A 17,396-nucleotide genomic window follows, 5' to 3' on the forward strand; every position below is an offset into this window, starting at 1 on the left:
CTCTTTAAACTTCAATAAATTGTATTCAAATATTATACAATTAGAAAATAATTGTAAGGCGAAAGGAAAAGAGTATATGGCTCTGAAGTTTTATTGTGGGTTTTTTTTTTTACAGAAATATGCAAGAAATTGAGCGTGTGTTCATATTTAGATGATACCTTGACTTATATTGCAGTGAAACCAATTGGTTTCTAAGGTCACCCCAGAATAACTAAAGTCCATATGTGTGCAACCTAGTCCTACTAATGCAGATTGTCTGTGAAGGCCTATTATTAGGGAACATTAGTGAACAAACAGCGTTATGAAGACCAAGAAACACAGCAGACAGATTGAGGATAAGACTGTGGAGAACTAAAACAGCATTCAAACCTTCAAACATTCCAGAGATCACTGCTCAAAACATTTTCTAGAAATAGAAGGAGCACTACACAACTAAAAACCTAACAAGACACGGCCATCCATCTGAACAGGCTGGGTGAGGGTTGCATTGATCAAAGAGCCAGCCAAGAGGAGCCTGGGGAGCTGCAGAAATCCACAAGTCTTGTGGGAGAATCTGTTGACAACACAACTATTAGTTGTGCACTCCACACGTCTGGATTTTATGATAGAGTGGTAAAAAAAAAAAAAAAAAAAAAAAGCCACTGTTGAGAGAAAGTAATGAAAAGGTCTGTTTGCAGTTCGCCACAAGCCATCATGGGAAAGCCAGACATTGCTTTTCTCGTCAACCCTTTCCAGTTCATTCTGGAAGACCCCAAGGTGTTCACAGTCCAGGGGGGATATTTAGTCCCTCCTATGGGTTCTGGGTCGGTTCTGAGACTTCTCCTGCTGGGAGAGAGTAAAATTATATGCTCTGTGTCCACTGTGGAAAAAATTACGCATCAATAAAACCCCCCAAATGCCGTGACTCTCATCTGGTGGTGTGTGCTGGTAAAACTTCTGTGACTGAAACAAATGTTTGGAAAAACAGTCCCATGATTGTCCGTGTGAAACAGCAGAAAAGTTATCACTTTCCCATTAAATTTGTGGATAAAGAATTAAAGAGTTATGAGGAAAGCAGTACTTGTCTTTTCTTACCGTTTTACAACATACTAAATCTAATTCAAGGGACAATTAGCTTTTCCATTCCATTGTTTTTGTTGCGTGAAATTCCCCTAGAACATGTAGGCAGCTAGCTTTTCCATGTCATATGACTAAAATGGGGTAACACAACATCAACATCTTTCAGTTAGTGGCTTTATCTGTATCCCATCTTTTATTACAGTTAAGGTCAGAATTATTAGCACTTCCTGTGAAATAACTCAAAACTCTTAATATTTCCATGGAAATGACCAAAATAAAACCTGTTCATTGTTGTTTTGCTTTCAAAAGAAAATAGACAAAATCTCCACAGAGTTTCATTGGTATGTATTATTGATGCTCTGACCTGTATTTTTTTAGCGCAGACAAGTAACTGTGCTGTCTTCAATTGTTGCAAAAATGCAGGTAGGTAGCAAAGAGCAACAGGAGTTCAGGTCTTTTATCCTCTTTCCACACACTGGAAGAGCTCTTAAAGTCCAACTTGTCAGGAAAAGGACATGAAAATAAGGTGTGCGGAAAGAGGATTGTGTAGTTAGCAGTGTCCTCCTGGACATGGAAGAAAACATTGTGCTTCATCTGGTTTCAAACATGCAGGGGTGTCAGGACACAACAGCACAAGGAGCCACGCCTTCAAAGACCCAAAAAGGGGGGACTCATCCTCTCCTCTCTTTACTCCTCACCTCTCCCCGACATGGCTATAAGGAACACTAAAGCACAAGCCCAATAGCTCATCTCCATCTTCTCTGTGTCCAGAGAAGGCGGCCATTGTGTGCCCGCTCCTCTCTCCCCAAGTCAGTTTCCTATTGAGACTCTGAAAAGGACTTTGAGGGGCCCTGTTTTGGCTGTGCAGCTCACCTGCGGAGTTGAAACTATGGGTCCATTCTGAAGCCCAGCAGCTGCCAGGGCAGAGAGGCTGGCACCCGGTGGGAGAGAGAATAGCGGCCGCAGAGCCTTTCAATATGAAGCCACTTAGTAACAGAAGGCATGTGCCAAGCCTGCAAAGCCATCCTTTGGAGCTCTCCGAATATCAGAGGAGAATTAGACACATCTTTGCCTTTTTTAGCCGTTTTGTGGCTTTACTGTTTTGAATAATAAGGCCTCTGCGCTGATGGGGATCGGGTGAGATTTAAGAGCAGAGAAGCAAGCTAACTCTCTAACACTATCTGTCCATATCTGGTGAACTTTAGTGACAGATCTCTTTATGAAAACGCTGAAGATTTCAGCAGCTTTGGGCCTCTGAGGATGTCCTCACCACACAAAGCCCTCTTTCTATCAGCGGGCCAGCTCCCATACTGGTGCTAATTTACGATGCCCTCACAGCAATTTCCACAGTCAGAGAAGTTCAATTGTGTTTTCCAGCTCATTAAGCATCAACACAACAAAGCTTTCATCTTCTCCTTCATCTACTTTATCCCGCCCCTCCCCGTCTCCCCGTCTGCTTCACACATCTACCTCTGCTTTTTTCCAGTTTACACACATCTTCTAGGCCTAAAAAGATGAAGAAAGGGTAAGGTGGGCAAACATCTCGTTCTCCCTCGTTCTTTAAACTCTCTTTGTGTCCTGGCTTTGTGTTTTGGTTGCTTTAATGCAAAGACTGGAGATTTTCCTCATACTGGTCCAGGAGGGATTTAATGGTTGTTTATTCAGGGGCCTTTGCTGCACCCTCCTATTCCTTTCAGGGCTTCATGAGACGACGTGAAATCTATTGTAATCTCAGCTTATTTGTTCAGCCTCTCAACATAATTAGAAACTCCCAAAATTAAGCTAGCACTTTTAATATTTTTAAATTAAGCAAGATGTTTACATGAGACCTTTAACATCAGAGTTGAACAAAAGTACAGTTATTTCCTAAAAGTTTGAAGAGGCATATGACCTCTTTATCACTGAGAGGAAATAAATCCAATGGGCAATTCCCACCATTTAGAGGAACAACAACAATGCCCCAGAGTAAAGCATGAAACCCCAATTTGTTCCAGTTTTGGCTTCTTCTAATGTGGTGAACATTATCTGAGGCTCTGATAGATGAAACCATAATTTACAGGCATAATCAACGTGCCTGGAACATCTTTTGAAGCAAGTGTGAGTCAGAACAGATTAGGAAATATGTTCGGGAGGGGAGCTTGGGAGGGGGCATTGTCGGCACTGGCAGCTACTACTTGTGTGGATAGATCAAAACAAACCACAACCTTCAAAGTGTAGCCAAATAATTTATGGCTATTAATGACCTATTTATTTGCAGTGTTTAGCAAATAACACTGAGGATCTCAGATCTTGCTGCTTAGTACTGGCACGCATTTTAGGGGTTCCCCTGTGTAACATTTATACATGTGACTTTTTTAAAAATAATAAATGTACACTGTAGGTTAAGTAAGTTGATGCATTATGGTGTCAAACTGATCTTACTTTTGAAACTAGGTCTGAGTTTTTAGGACTGAATCAGCCTATAAACCCATGTAAAAGTATCCACACTGCTTCGTTTCCATTTTATGATGTTGCAAAAAGAAACTCTGGTGCATTTTGTTGGAATTAAATTTAATAGAGTTAACAGCAAGTTAATTGTGAAGTTGAGCACAAGTGATTTTGAAAATCTTCTAAAAAGTTTGCATAGGCCAATACTTTGTAGCACTAACCTTTCTCTGCAGAAGCAACAGCAACAGCTTTGCCCATCAAAATAATTACATTTTTGCTCAATATTATTTGTAAAAATAGTTCAAGTTCAATCTGAGTAGCTGGAGAACATTTTTGAGAATCCATTTTCAAGTTTTTTCCACAAATTCAGTTCTGAACAGATATTTAACACAAAAATATAGCGGGGTCTGGACAATTAAGTCGCTGACATTACCAGAACGTCACTAGAAATAACTCTAAAAGGTCTAAAATACCTAGACTTCTGTAGCTAAATTTGTTCAATCTAAGTATATCATGAAACCCAGCATCCTTTCCTGCTCTCTTTGCTATGACTTTCACTCAAATGGGAACTAAATCAGCATGAACAGTGCTGCATCATAACCCAGCATCCCCAGCCTGTCTTCCTGGGTTATTTTCCAACATCATCATCCTCCTCATCATCATTATCACAGAGCTCTGGGAGTATAATGACCCCCTTGCTGTCAGCACCATCACTGAGCTCGCTGTAACACCCATCTCTCTCTGAGTCCAGAGAGGGTGTCCAATTCCCTTTGTCCTCATCCATTTTCTCCCAAACCACAACAATATGGCGTCCATGTATCTGCACTTGTCTGTTAGCACTTGGCACCGTGGGCAAGACTCGGTGCAGAGCTCCCCGTCTGTCAGAGCAAGCTCATCTCCATCAGACGCCATGTGGAACTCACCCGCTTGTAACCAAATCCAAACTGAGACGTACAAAACACACAGAGGGACAATAAACCACTCTCAGCTCACCTGTCAGCACCGTCCTCTAAAAGTCATGCTAACATATAGTAGATAAATGAAAAGCACTTAACCAATCAGCAGCCTGTCAGCTAATTACAATAATTTCAAGCCTTATCTGCCATGCGAGTCTCCATTGCAGCGGCGTTTCTTCCATGAGTAGCGCTCTGGGTGAGTAACCGCCTCCTATGTCAGCAAACTTCAACAAACTTTAATCTGATCCCATCGATTCTGCCCGACTTCTCTATCTCTGCAGAGGGAAAGCAAGCCAACATCATGTTTCCGAATGTGTTGATAGTGATGTTTACAGTTGTTTCAATGTCACACGTTGCATTTCGGATGTAGGCCAGGTCAACTTTGGGTGCATCTTCAACATGTTTGCTGTGGCTCTCTTGTGACAAAAAGCAAAGAGTTCTGAAACCTTATAAGTTATGCTACTGGGAGAAGCTATTGACATGTCAATAGCTTCTTTCACCTGAGCTGTGGATCTCTGCAACTCCTCCAGAGCTACTTTTGAGCCCTTGGCTGTTTCTCAGATTCCTGCTCTTTGCTCAGCCTGTCAGTTTATGTTGATCGCCAAACATCAGTAAGTTTGTTTTTGTTTATTTGGAAATGTTACATGAAAGGGGATTGAATCAGATTGATACACATTTCTAAAAAAAAAAAAAAAAAAAAAAAAAGTCATTATTTCTCATTTTTTCTTCCATTTTTCAACTATGTGTAATTTTGTGTTGGTTTATCTCAGACGGTCCAAATAAAATACATTCAGGTTTGTGTTTGTATGGCTAGACTATGTGCTAACTTTCAAGTGGTATGAAAACGCTGTAGTGTGAAAACAATGTGGCTCAGCTATATTCTGTATATTCTGTGACAGTTTGACAAATGTGTGCCATGATAACCAAGAGAGGAAGGTTAAGTTGGGCCCTTGGCCATAATGGTTCAGCAGGTTAAACTGGAACCTGAGTGAATACAGAGTTAGTAGCAACTGAAACTGACATGTTGATGTAGTTTCCTTCAACTCTTCCTCCAGATAAGGAGGAACATTGCAGGGGAGAACTCAGGTTTGGCAATTGATCTCTGGCTGGTTGGCCTGAGAGAAACTGAGCTTCACTTTAATATTCTTGGGAGCCTGTGCAACACCGCATTGATCTTTCAAACGTACAAGACAAATGCAAGAAGTGGAAACCGGTATGTTTAGCACAATGCATGACCCCAGTTTGTTCCAGGAAAGTTGTCGTGTGATTCTTATCAGTTTTTAAATGACAGAACAGGAAGAGTGGGTGAAGAGTGATTGTCCATTAATCTTTTTAAACACAGCACTCTGTGAACAGCCAGCTTCTTTAGCAAAGAGCTTTGGTGGCTTAACCTCCTTTCTGGGAGAACCGGTGACTATCTGCTGGACTAATGGATACATCAGCAGCCTTCCCTATAACTGTGTAGGTCATAACACATAACATATTTTTGTGTGAAAAATATTTTTTTGTGATATTTTGTAATATTTGCCTTTGCATTTGTATTAGATTGCATTTGTTGATTTTTGCAACCTGACAGTCATTTTAATAAAATTCAACCGTCTTCACATATTTCTGAATGCATTTGATACAGGTTTAGAAGTCAAAGATTTGTAATCCGAAACATATAGAGCCTGCTTCAACATGTCTGCTTGGAAAGGAAATGCATTTTTGAAAACCTCAATTAACTCTTAAGCTATTCTCCTTTGGGGCAAGGCCGATAGGTTTAGGAGTAGTGTTGACGTTTTTATGCAAAGGGAAGAAACGTTTTGGACTTTTCGCATAAAAGCAGGAAATGGAATGTAAGAGAACAATCACAAATAAATTGTAAAGGTATTGTATTCTTAATAATAACAAACATAAGGAGACATACTATAAAACTATACAGGCAATCAATGTTGTAAATGTCTGCATGCGAACTGTCAGCAAAGAAATAAAAATACCAATTTTTTTTTTCAACAATAGAAGAAAAAGAAAAGACTATATACAGCAGTGCACCTTCTTTCATCTGAGAGTGATAATATTGGCTGTAAGTAGATGAGAATGTAATGTTGCCCTAAATTACAGTCATTCAAAGCTTGTATGGTTACCCAGCAATCTATCACTGTCACACAAAGAGCGAGAGGGGGGAGACCGAGCAGACAGGCGCCAGGCACAGCAGGATCAAAGCAGGAACATACCTCAGGGAGGGAAACGGTTAACTCCATTTAACCAATTGTCCTATAAGACGGAGACAGACAGAAAGTCAGTGTGTTGCTTCAGGCCTGTCCAGCAGCAGAGTCAAAAAGCCTCACATATTTGGTTTCAATGGGAGTTATGGGACTTGGTGCGAGGAGCTCCGGAACAAAACTAATTTGGACGAGCCTCTTCAATAAGGCCCTTTAGAGACTCTCAAAGGGGCTGCAGACAATGAGCACAACAGGCTGAAATATATGGGCATAGACAATTAAATTAGAGGCCACACTATGAAAATTTACAGTGACAATCACTCTTGGAAATACACCGAGAGCGGTAAATCACAGCTTGAACAGCTATGCTGCTTTAATGAACCAGGACCATAAACTACTGTCTTCTAAAACAGCTTTCAACAAGCCGTGTCACTACTTTATGCTCTACAGCTTAGATTTAAACAGTTTAAACAAGTGGTATGCACAAACTCATCAGATTATTTTATTTTGAATAACTGAGAAGAAAGCGCTGCCTATTGTTTGTGGTGTTCGTGGACAGGATCTAAAGGTTCAGTTGCGCAGAGGAGGATGTTTGGTTTCAGACACTCGGGGTCTCATCTTTGCTTTTCACAGACGGTGTGGTTCTGTTGGCATCTTCAGCGTTCACTGTGGAGTGAAGGCTTGAGTGTGAAGGGGCTAGGATGAGCATCAGCTACCTCCTGATGTGAGGCCGTGGTTCTCTCAGGGTAAAAGAGGCGCTTCTTTATTGTCAAGTCTCACTCTAGCTGATTAACATCTAGTTCGGTTCTAGCGAAGTTGGGTGTGTTGCTATTGTCAGCGTGTTTCTAACTGTGTGGGAGTGAATATGAGCAGAAATGTCAGGAGGGGGGAATGCGAGAACGTGGGCAGTCTGTGAGCGTGAAGGTGCTGCAGTCGATGATGTCATTTTGTGTGTGTGCCCTTGGGATGTCAGTTTTTCTGAAAGCTTCTGATATATTTGTTCATTGGGGGTTGTCTTGTCACTCTATGCCCTCTTATCCTTCTTATTGATGAAAGGTTTGGACCTCAAAGTTTGACCAGAGAGTTATCGTCATCTCACCAGCTACTATGGTCTGACGTAAATCAACGCATGCAGTTTGCTGACAATCAAATCGCATGTGACTAATACCCAGCTAGGTCCAGCTTGTATCACATGAGGTGGTTCCACAAATAAAATGGGAAGGAACAGCACAGTAATCTGGCCAGGGTGGACTGGGACTAGTTAAAGCCACTCCCATGGAGAAGGCGCTAACTCAGGTGTACTGTCCCGTCTGGCTTGGAGGTTGGTCTCTGTCTCAAGAAGAAAAGCTTAAGTATATTGGTGTCTTGTTAACGAGTGATGATGGTATGGAACATGAAATGGACGGACAGATTGGGGCTTCATCTGCTGTAATGTGGGTGCTGCTACAAACAGTTGTGGTGAAGGAAGCGCTTAGCCTAAAAGCAAAGCTCTCAATTTACTTGTCCTTGAGTATTCTGACCCTCCCATATGGAAACTGAGATGTGGATCATGACCAAAAAGACGAGATCCAGGATACAAAGAAACAAATGAGGCTCCTCCAAAGGGTGGCTAGACTCAGCCTTGCAGACAGGATACGGGGCTTTGCCATCCAGGGGGAGCTCATAGTAGAGCCGCTGCTTCTCCACTTCAAAAAGAGTCTTTTGCCGTGGTTCAGCATGTTGCTTGGGCCCCTCCCTTTGGGGGTTTTCCAGGCACGATCCACTGGGAGGAGACCCCAGGGAAGATTCAGACCTCACTGGGATCCCGCAGAATGAGCCAGAGGGTGTCGCTTTAAGGAGAGGGAGTTATTACTGGAGTTCTCTTCTGGACATGGTGCCGCCATCACCTGATCTTAGATAAGCATGGAAGACAATGGATGAATAATCAATATAAACACAGAAACTCTAATTTTTAATTACAAAAAAGTACTGAAGCTATATTTATTTTCCTGCACATTTCAGTGAAAATGTCTATTAATAAAAGGAGCTTTTGTAACACAACTTTCATGAGATTTTTGGGTCTGTTTTTTGTTCATTTAGTCACCTTTTAAAGCAGGAATTTACCCATTCACAACCGATTCACAAGTCTTTACTATTTGTTGTACTCAGAAGCGATCAAATGATGAGCCGGCCCATGGCATAAGCAAACAGTATTTTATTTTCACAGTGTTTTGCAGAGCTTACGTTCAAATATATCAGTAAGTTAGCTAACCATTGTGTACACCTTATGGAACATGGACTTTCTGCATATGTGCTGTGGCAAAGCAGATATTCTCTCACCAGACACATTTCTGGGATTTCGGTTGTTCATTTTTAAAGTTTTGGAACATTTAAGCTCCTACATGCAAACCCAGATATCCCAGGGTTTGTGATAAATTTAAAAAAAAATAAGCACACACTCATAAGAAGCATTGCACTAAGAAGCATTGACTTCTTATAGTTAATGCTTCTTGCAGGCACACCTGTAAATATTAAAAATCTTTAGTTTAGAAGTGATTTTTTTCAGTTTCAGAGTCTAATCACTTCTAAATATACACACCTTCCTAGATCAAGAGACATAGACTTTCCTTCGAGCAAAATTAATTTACAGCTTGTTAAAATTAGCCCTTTCCATTGGCCTTGGACTGGCTTTACTTGAGTTAACATTTTAAAATGTAATCGCTGAGAAAGATCCATGCTTTATGCTAGTTTACTGCATGGGCACACAGTCCGGATCGACGGAGTTAATTAATCCGTTGTTGTTTCCATGCAGTTTCGAGTGAATTTAATAGGTTTTCAAACCATAATTGTTGTACTGGTTTATGTAAACAGTCTGACTTGGACCCCATGCAGGTCTGACACGCTCACAATTGACTGCCAAAGTAAAGTAAAACGTTCTGGCAAATCAAGTTGCGCTGAAAAACAAAAATACATTTCACAGGTTAAGCTGCTCTCTAAAAGTACTAAGCTCCAGAAACAAATGAGCAAATCAGAGAAATATACGGAAGAGGATTGGGGCCACTGGAAAAAAAAAAAAAAAACAGTTCTGACTTTAAATTCAGAATCCTGAGATTAAAGTCAGAATTCTGAGAAAAAAAGTCAGAATTCTGAGATTAAAATCAGATTTATTTTTCTTTTTTCCAGTGGCCCTAATCCTCTTCCGTAGAAATAGCCCTGTCTTGACAGAGTCTACTTTTGTTGATACATGGATTTTCTCAAGGAATATTTGACCATCAAAAAGTGGAGAAGAATAAAAGTAACTAAAGGTTATTTATAAAATCCTTTTCACAGATAGAAAATCACAAAGCACTGTGCAACAAAACTCAACATTAAACTATACAAAGATTAAAAACAAGAATAAGAAGTACAATAAAAAACCGCAGGTCTGAGCTGCTTAGGTCTGTAGTAAATCATGGAAAGTTTACATCTGCTCCACGTTCCTTGAATTAGTTATCTGCCATCGCTTACAAGTTTTACAACTGTCAATGCCCACCAACAGTAAGCTAACCTCATCATTCATCTGTCCTATCAGAGCGCGCACCAGCCGAGTCACGTGGACGACTTTTAATGTCTGATTCGCCCGCGGTAAGATGAGAGAGAAACTTCTGGCTCTTCACTGAAGAAAATGCGAGCCTCTGCGTAAAACTCTGCTTACCAGCGGATGCGCAGCGTCAGCGGAACCACAACGATGACAGTGATCTTCATCAAGTGAACACACGCAAACATTAAAAAAAAAAAGCAGCGGGGAGAGCGGCGGGGGAAAGTGGTTGCATGGCACCGCAGTCGTGCGTAATGAATCCTGCGCAAGGATCACCGGCCTTGGACACATCGCGTCAGGATAAAGCCGCTGGAGAAACTGGAGCCGAGGAGCTGGACATGGCACCCAGAAGGAGCTGTAAAACCAAAGGTTTCGAGCTGCCTTTCAGTGTGGAATCCCTCATATCGGACAGGACCTCTCCGTGCAGCAGCTCCCACTCCTCTGACCTTACGTCAGGCTGCGTCCGCACGGAGGAGACCGAGTGTGCGTCACCGAGAGGGATCTGTGGGTCCAAACTGGAGGCGGTGGACCTTAGCGACAAGGAGAGGACCTGGCTCCAGGATCCATACCATGCACACACAAGTGAGTTGGAGATATTATCATTATTTTTGCTACTATTAATAATAATTTGTGTTTGTATCATTACACATCTCATGCATTTAGGTTATACTTCAGTTCGGTTACTGGACAATTTAAAAATAAAAAAAATCTCTATAAATTTAACTCTTTAGAGATGTTTACTGTCAACATTTCATAACTTTCATACTTTACAATTTAATCATAAAGTATGGCAAAACTGTATTAATTTGAATGGGTCTCAGAATTTATTTTTAAAAAAACTTTATTGTATCAAGTAGAAGGTCAAATATGTTACGTTTTCTTTGTTCAAGAAAGTTTTTTTTTTTTTTTTGACGTTTTCTACTTAATGGAAGTAACCAGGAAAAAAAACAACAAACTAGGGAAAATGAGAAGTAAATGGCTTGATATTGTGCGCCACATGTTACATACTGGACTCATAACATTTGCATTTTGTATATTTTTGGTGCAGGGCAACTCTGCTCAACCTTTACCTGAAAAAAAAAAAAAATCATATAGCTATGGGGCCCACACTCACATGTTGGCTGGCCACTGATAGACTACGATTTAAAATCAACTATAAAATGTGATTGCAGATTTTGCCGTCCGCTCACATTACATAAAAAAAAACCTGAAGGTTGATTGACATTAGTTTTGTTAAATGACACAGGATATAGACATAAAATGATCCATCTTGAACGCAGTTGCCACAACGAACATGCCGTTTCTCACTTGATCAATCTGCTTCCAGGAATCCCCAGCCCAACTACGTGCAACCTGCGGAAACACAAGAACAACAGGAAACCCAGGACCCCCTTTACCACGTCCCAGCTGCTCTCTCTGGAGAGGAAGTTCCGTCAGAAACAGTACCTGTCCATCGCGGAGAGAGCAGAGTTCTCCAGCTCCCTGAACCTCACAGAGACCCAGGTCAAAATCTGGTTTCAGAACCGCCGAGCCAAAGCCAAGAGACTGCAGGAGGCCGAGCTGGAGAAGATAAAGCTGGCCGCAAAGCCGCTGCTTCCGGCGTTCGCCTTCCCCTTCCCGCTGAGCGCGCCCCTGGGCGCAGCGCCTCTGTACGGAGCTCGGCCTGCTTTCCCCGTACCCGGACTACTCAGCAGACCTTACGGGATGTATTACTTGTCTTAACTAATATCCAGGACGCTGCGTTGGAAAAGCGTTATTCAAATATGTTTTTAGAAAGAAAATAACAAATGTCACAAAAAAATATCCATCCCGATAAATCTGTTTTCTCTCTCTCTTTTTTACAGTTCTTATAAGTTCAATGACATTTATATCGCTATAGTTGGTGTGAGAAATATTTTTACACATATATGTTTACAAGCGTGGTCTACCTTATTTCTTTGGAAACAAATTTGATGGAGTAAGAGATTTTAAAGAGGCCAGCCCAGATGACATTTATAAAAAGATGAATTATTTTTAGGCCAGCAAACTTGTTTTCCTTGGTGAACTTTTGCTCACATTTTACGCAAAAGATGAAAATTAAATCGCACTCCACTGTGTTGTAAGCGGTTTAATTTACTAAAGCTTAATTCCATTAGATGCAGTTACTTTTTTTTTTTATCTTGAAAGGCCAACTTGTTCTGGATTGAGAATATCTTTTTGAAAGGTATCCAGACTTGCATGTTTTTGACGTTGCGGAGCTTTAGAAAATGTTGTTGCTGAGGCCGTACCAAATTTGCTTTTTTTTTTTTTAAAGAACTTTGCTGTCTTATGATTAACAGATTACATGGAAATAACCCTAAAGAACTGACTTCTCAGTGTAGTTGTTCTTTATGGCTCATAAACTATTTAAAGGCACCGCAACCAATTTATTTTAATTTCAATAATAAAACGAAAATAAAATTTACAAGTAGATTCCAAATCATAATTTATAGTGCGAAAATATTACTGAACTACTGGAAAAATGTCAGTCTTAAGTATCCCTTTTTAAACCTGTATAAGAAGTGAAGGCCAGAAAACATCTCATCCTCCTTTTTCAAATACCCTAAAAATTGACCAAACAAGTCTGACACCGAACTGGAACTATCAATAGAACCAGTTTTTTTTTTTAAATAGACTGAATCATTTTAAATAGATATGGATTTTTTTGTGTGTGTGTCTTGAAAGATGATCTACATTTTAAAACACTGCTTAGGCCCAAAATTATTCACACCCTTTGCCAGATTATTTAAAATTACTCTCATTCATCCAAAAAGTTTGCTCCTGATTGCAAATGAGACAAGTATCTATTAAAAGATGATAAAACAAAATAAAAGGAGTAACAATTTAACAAATAACTATTATAAAAAAATGTCTAATTGAAAATTATTTATAATTGTGTGAATAATCAGTGGGAGAATCTATACTGGCATCATAGCATCAAAATGTTCCTATAGCTGTTGACCAGCTTCTTGGTTGTTTCTGCTGATCTTATGAAGATTCATCTTTGGTGAATCCAAGTCTTCTGAGTTTCTCTGTCAGATTCAAACTTCTGGTTCCAAAATATGAATGTTTTGGAGTTTGGCCGCTCCAAAATATAAGTATCATTTCCAGGCAGAAGAACTGTATCCACCAGGTTTTTTTAAATATATATATATATATATATATATATATATATATATATATATATATATATATATATATATATAGCATCAAAGCTGAACAGCTGGTATTAGTACATTCTATCACAGATGAATAATTTTTGACAGATTTTACTGAATAATTAAAGTTGCACTTGAGTTGAAAGGGGTTCAACGTTAATCTTTTGGGCTCGAGCAAGCACCACATGGGTTCCGAACTCAACCTACCAGCTTAAATACATAACTTTTCTCTTTCTCAATGCCTAGCAAAAGGGCTACTTTCTTACTTTTCACCGTCTGGGAACAACTTTTGTTTGTTTTTTAGACACACCTGAAACAATCTGCTGACTACAAGTAAAACCATGCGAATAAATAGAAACACGGAAATTTGCTCACTTAGAAACTTTCGGATCAGGTGTTGCATCTTATGTGATGTGTCGCAGCTTGTATTTTGGATTTACATTTTATCCTGAATTAATAACGATTTAGGACAAAATAGCAAAACAAGCTGAAAAACTGAACGGGATATTGATATCTAAAGGGAGTTTGATTGATTTTCCATAAAGTTTGTCTGTTGGCTTCGACTGTTATGAGTGTTTTCCTGGTTTTCACAGCAAAATGTTCCTTAATATATTAATTGCTGTCATTTCACACAACCACAAGCTATTCTGAGGTATAAATCCCTGTCTGTCTCAACAATACAAACGAAAGCATACATTGTCCTCATGTTTTATTTTTCTAAAAAAAAAAAAGAAAAAAAAAGTTGATTTAAGAACTTTCCTTTTAGTTTATGAAATATAATTACAACTATTTCGGATAGTTTTTTTTTTTTTGCAATCATCAATCCCACTGCAGTCTTTAATGTACAGTGTATTTTATGAGACTGAAAACACAATTTGCATTAAAGTCTATTACTAAAACATGTAAATGTTCTCCTAATTTCCTGTCACTTCTGTGAAATCAAATACATCCTTAATATAAAAGTGCTGAGCTTCACTGCATCCTTTCATCACATTTTCCAACAGGAAATGTTGGATTTTCCAACATTTTCCAATCTCGTATCTCATCTGAGAATGCAAAAAGAGCTTTAATTGAATTGAATTACTGACAACAAAGTGCATCACATTTTAATCCTAAAACACAGAAAGCAGAGTGGTCAGGTGCTGTGTTTCATTTCCTTCTGCCCCTCTGGCCTCTAAAGCCTCGGACCGAGCCGTGACCAAAACACACAGTTTTGGGCACCCTGTGAAAAACAGAACAAACCCTTTAAATTACAGTCAGTTTTTTTTTAAATATATATATACAAGACAATCTGCAGAAAATGCTTCACAAAACTTACTTTAATCTGACTTAAAAATGTTTATCTTTAGTGGACTGAAGGTTCTCTTCAACACACAAACCTAAGCTGATTTTTATACAATTTAGGGCTTTAAAAAACAACAAACCTGTAGGAGTATCTTGGTTTCAGTCGCTCTGTGTTTGTTTCTGGGGTCTGAGCTGAAGCAGAAAAGTCCTCAGACTGAGCAGCTTCCTCACTGCTTGCATGCGTCTCCATGGACTCCTCCTGCTCCAGCTGGTTGGACTCAACGCCACACATAACCTCACACACACCCTCCGACCTACAAACATCGTCTGCCGCCTCCACAGCCGTGTCCGTCCTCTGCTCTCTGCTCGCTTCTCTGGTTCTAACAGAAAAAAACATCATTTTAAAAATAAGGACACTGAATGATTTCAAAAAAGCTGCAAAGGAAAAAAATAAACAAATGAGGATCTTATTTTAAATACAGACTGTTGAGTTGAAACAAGATATTTATTTACCCTATGTAAAGGGATACCGGACATTTTTTTGTCGATATTATATCAGATGTAACTTTTCCTGTTTTAAGTTAGCTAAGATTTCAAAACTATTTCTATTTGCTAAATGCCAGCGTAAGAAAGAGGATGTTTTTTAAAAAAATCTTTTTAGATGATTTTCTATTAACTAAATGGAGACACACCTCTGGATGTATTTAATGGCAACACATCATACAGCTTCCTTTGGATGATGTTATTGAAAAATCTAACAAAATCAGGCATGATATCACTGACAGTTTTTTTTCAGTGCTGCTGTTTATAAGTTCCAATTCTCTGTCCCTGTTTTGGAGTCCACAGACACTTGGTGGGTGGGGCTTCAGGACCGCATATCATTTGCATACATTATAGAGGCTGCCGGTAGAGCTATGGTCATTCTCAGGGTAAAATGTATGCAATGGCTACTTCAAGTTCAGATGGACCCTCTAAAAAACAGGTAAGTAACCTTGTTATCTTTCATTGGTATTCCACTGGACTGCATTAATCGTACAGTAATGACCTAAAACAGGAACAGTTTACTCTGATTTGATATTGGACTGTGAGAAAAAAAAAAAAATGGTTACAGTGAGCATGTGTTGATTTTAGCGCCATCAATACATATACAGTATTACCCTTTTTCTTTTCTGCTTTTGTCAAATCTGAAGTCCGGTGGATACTTGTGAAGTCTTATCAGGTGGTCCTTCCTTTGCTGACTTGTCCTAAACTTCTGTCCACAGCCTTCCACAAGGCACAGATACTGAAAGGAATCAAGGTTCCAAGAAAAAGCATGATTTAATATTGCTTAAAATAAATCACTCGTTTAATTCTTCGGGCATCAGATTATCCGGGGCTCACCATGTCCTGCTTTTGGGCGAGGATGGTGAAAAGTGAGTCGTGCCACTCCTGAATGTGAATGTCTAGGAGGCGGGCGCTCGGCAGGGAGCGGCGGCAGGAGCAGCACACGTGTCGGTGCAGGGTGTTGTAGTGGTGCTCGTACTCATGCAGTGTGCTGAAGACGGCTCTGCAGCCGGAGATGTGACAGCCAAACTCTGAAACACTGAGGAAGAGATCAGGAGGAAGAGGGGAAATATCACAAACTATCTGAGCCAACTTCGAGGCCACCTTTTCTTGTCTGTGCTGCTTTTTCTTCCAGATGTAGCAGCCCCGTCTGAGGGATGCTACATTTGAGAAAATCTCAGTTTGTCTACTAAAGTTGCTCCTTTGTTCCCCTTTTTGAAATCAGGGCAACATCTAAAAGTCTTTGCCTCACCTACTTGCCTGCTGCCATTCCCCAGCGAGCTCTGCACTGGTGGCAATTAATTAATTGATTTTGTATTAGGAGACATTTCTGGCACTTGTTTTAATTTCTTTGGCACCTTACTTATAATAACATATTTGCCAGTGAAGGGCTGCAAAGCGATGATGACACAATATGTTTCCTTGGAAGTTACCAAAGCTGGCAAAAGAAAAACTATTTCAAGCAGCACCATTTTTTAAAACAATCATGCTGCTGTTCTGTTTCAATAACACTGATTATTGATTTCATCTGATCACTATTCACAGCAATCTAGAGCCAACCCAAACTGCTACCAGTTCAACTGACGGAATAAGGTTTGTGAAACGCAAGATTTCCATCAGTGTCAGAGGTTTTTTTTTTTGTTTGTTTGTTTTTTGCCACAGCTGTCCAGTTCAGAGTTTTGTCTGTAACCCACCTGGGCGCTGGCTGCTCCTCTGCCTCCGAGATGAACAGGTCCTGCAGATACATGTGTCTGAAAACATCTCCATCCTGTCAACAAAGGTTTATTTTACAGATGGCAACTAATGTTCCTACAAACGTTTTGTCGTCCGGTGGAGCTCCGTGTGAAGTTGTTACCTCAAACAGCTCATGGTCTCTGTGCAGACGGAGGAGCTGCGGACTAAAAGTGAATGGGTTTCCCTCCACCTGCTGCTCCGCCGCTCCTCTAAAACCCTCTTCTTCGTCGCCGTTATGAGTTTGACTTTCTCCCATCGCTATAAACCGGACCACGTCTGGTTGCAACATCATGCACAGACGTTTTCATAACTTCTTTGTTGAATCACTGGCAGCCGAACGGTTTCTGCGTTTGTTTTGGTTAGAATTTGGCGCGGGGAGATAACGTCACTCAGGCAGTTTCCGAGTTGACAGGGAAATGTTGTTTTGCCGCCACCTGCTGGTCAAACTAATATCGGA

At 40.1% G+C, this 17,396-nt stretch overlaps 2 protein-coding genes across 2 annotated transcripts; one reads left to right on the plus strand and one right to left on the minus strand.

Annotated features, from left to right (window-relative positions):
• Positions 1-10,285: 10,285 nt before the first annotated feature.
• On the plus strand, positions 10,286-14,277 carry msx3 (muscle segment homeobox 3). Its single transcript, XM_014982553.2, has 2 exons — positions 10,286-10,784; positions 11,530-14,277. Exons 1-2 carry the CDS (start codon positions 10,436-10,438, stop codon positions 11,922-11,924), a joined length of 744 nt encoding a protein of 247 aa, XP_014838039.1. The 5' UTR covers positions 10,286-10,435; the 3' UTR covers positions 11,925-14,277.
• Positions 14,278-14,425: 148 nt separating this feature from the next.
• On the minus strand, positions 14,426-17,331 carry znf511 (zinc finger protein 511). The gene is made up of 6 exons (XM_014982552.2): positions 17,061-17,331; positions 16,900-16,973; positions 16,043-16,244; positions 15,820-15,944; positions 14,803-15,042; positions 14,426-14,600 (listed from the first exon to the last, which is right to left on the minus strand). The coding sequence occupies exons 1-6, from the start codon at positions 17,229-17,231 to the stop codon at positions 14,528-14,530; spliced, it is 885 nt and encodes a 294-aa protein (XP_014838038.2). The 5' UTR covers positions 17,232-17,331; the 3' UTR covers positions 14,426-14,527.
• Between the last annotated feature and the right edge of the window lie 65 nt (positions 17,332-17,396).

The sequence above is a fragment of the Poecilia mexicana genome, unplaced genomic scaffold (genome assembly GCF_051168715.1).
Source record: "Poecilia mexicana isolate PSO_F unplaced genomic scaffold, ASM5116871v1 scaffold_15, whole genome shotgun sequence".
In the NCBI taxonomy this organism is placed as follows: domain Eukaryota; kingdom Metazoa; phylum Chordata; class Actinopteri; order Cyprinodontiformes; family Poeciliidae; genus Poecilia; species Poecilia mexicana.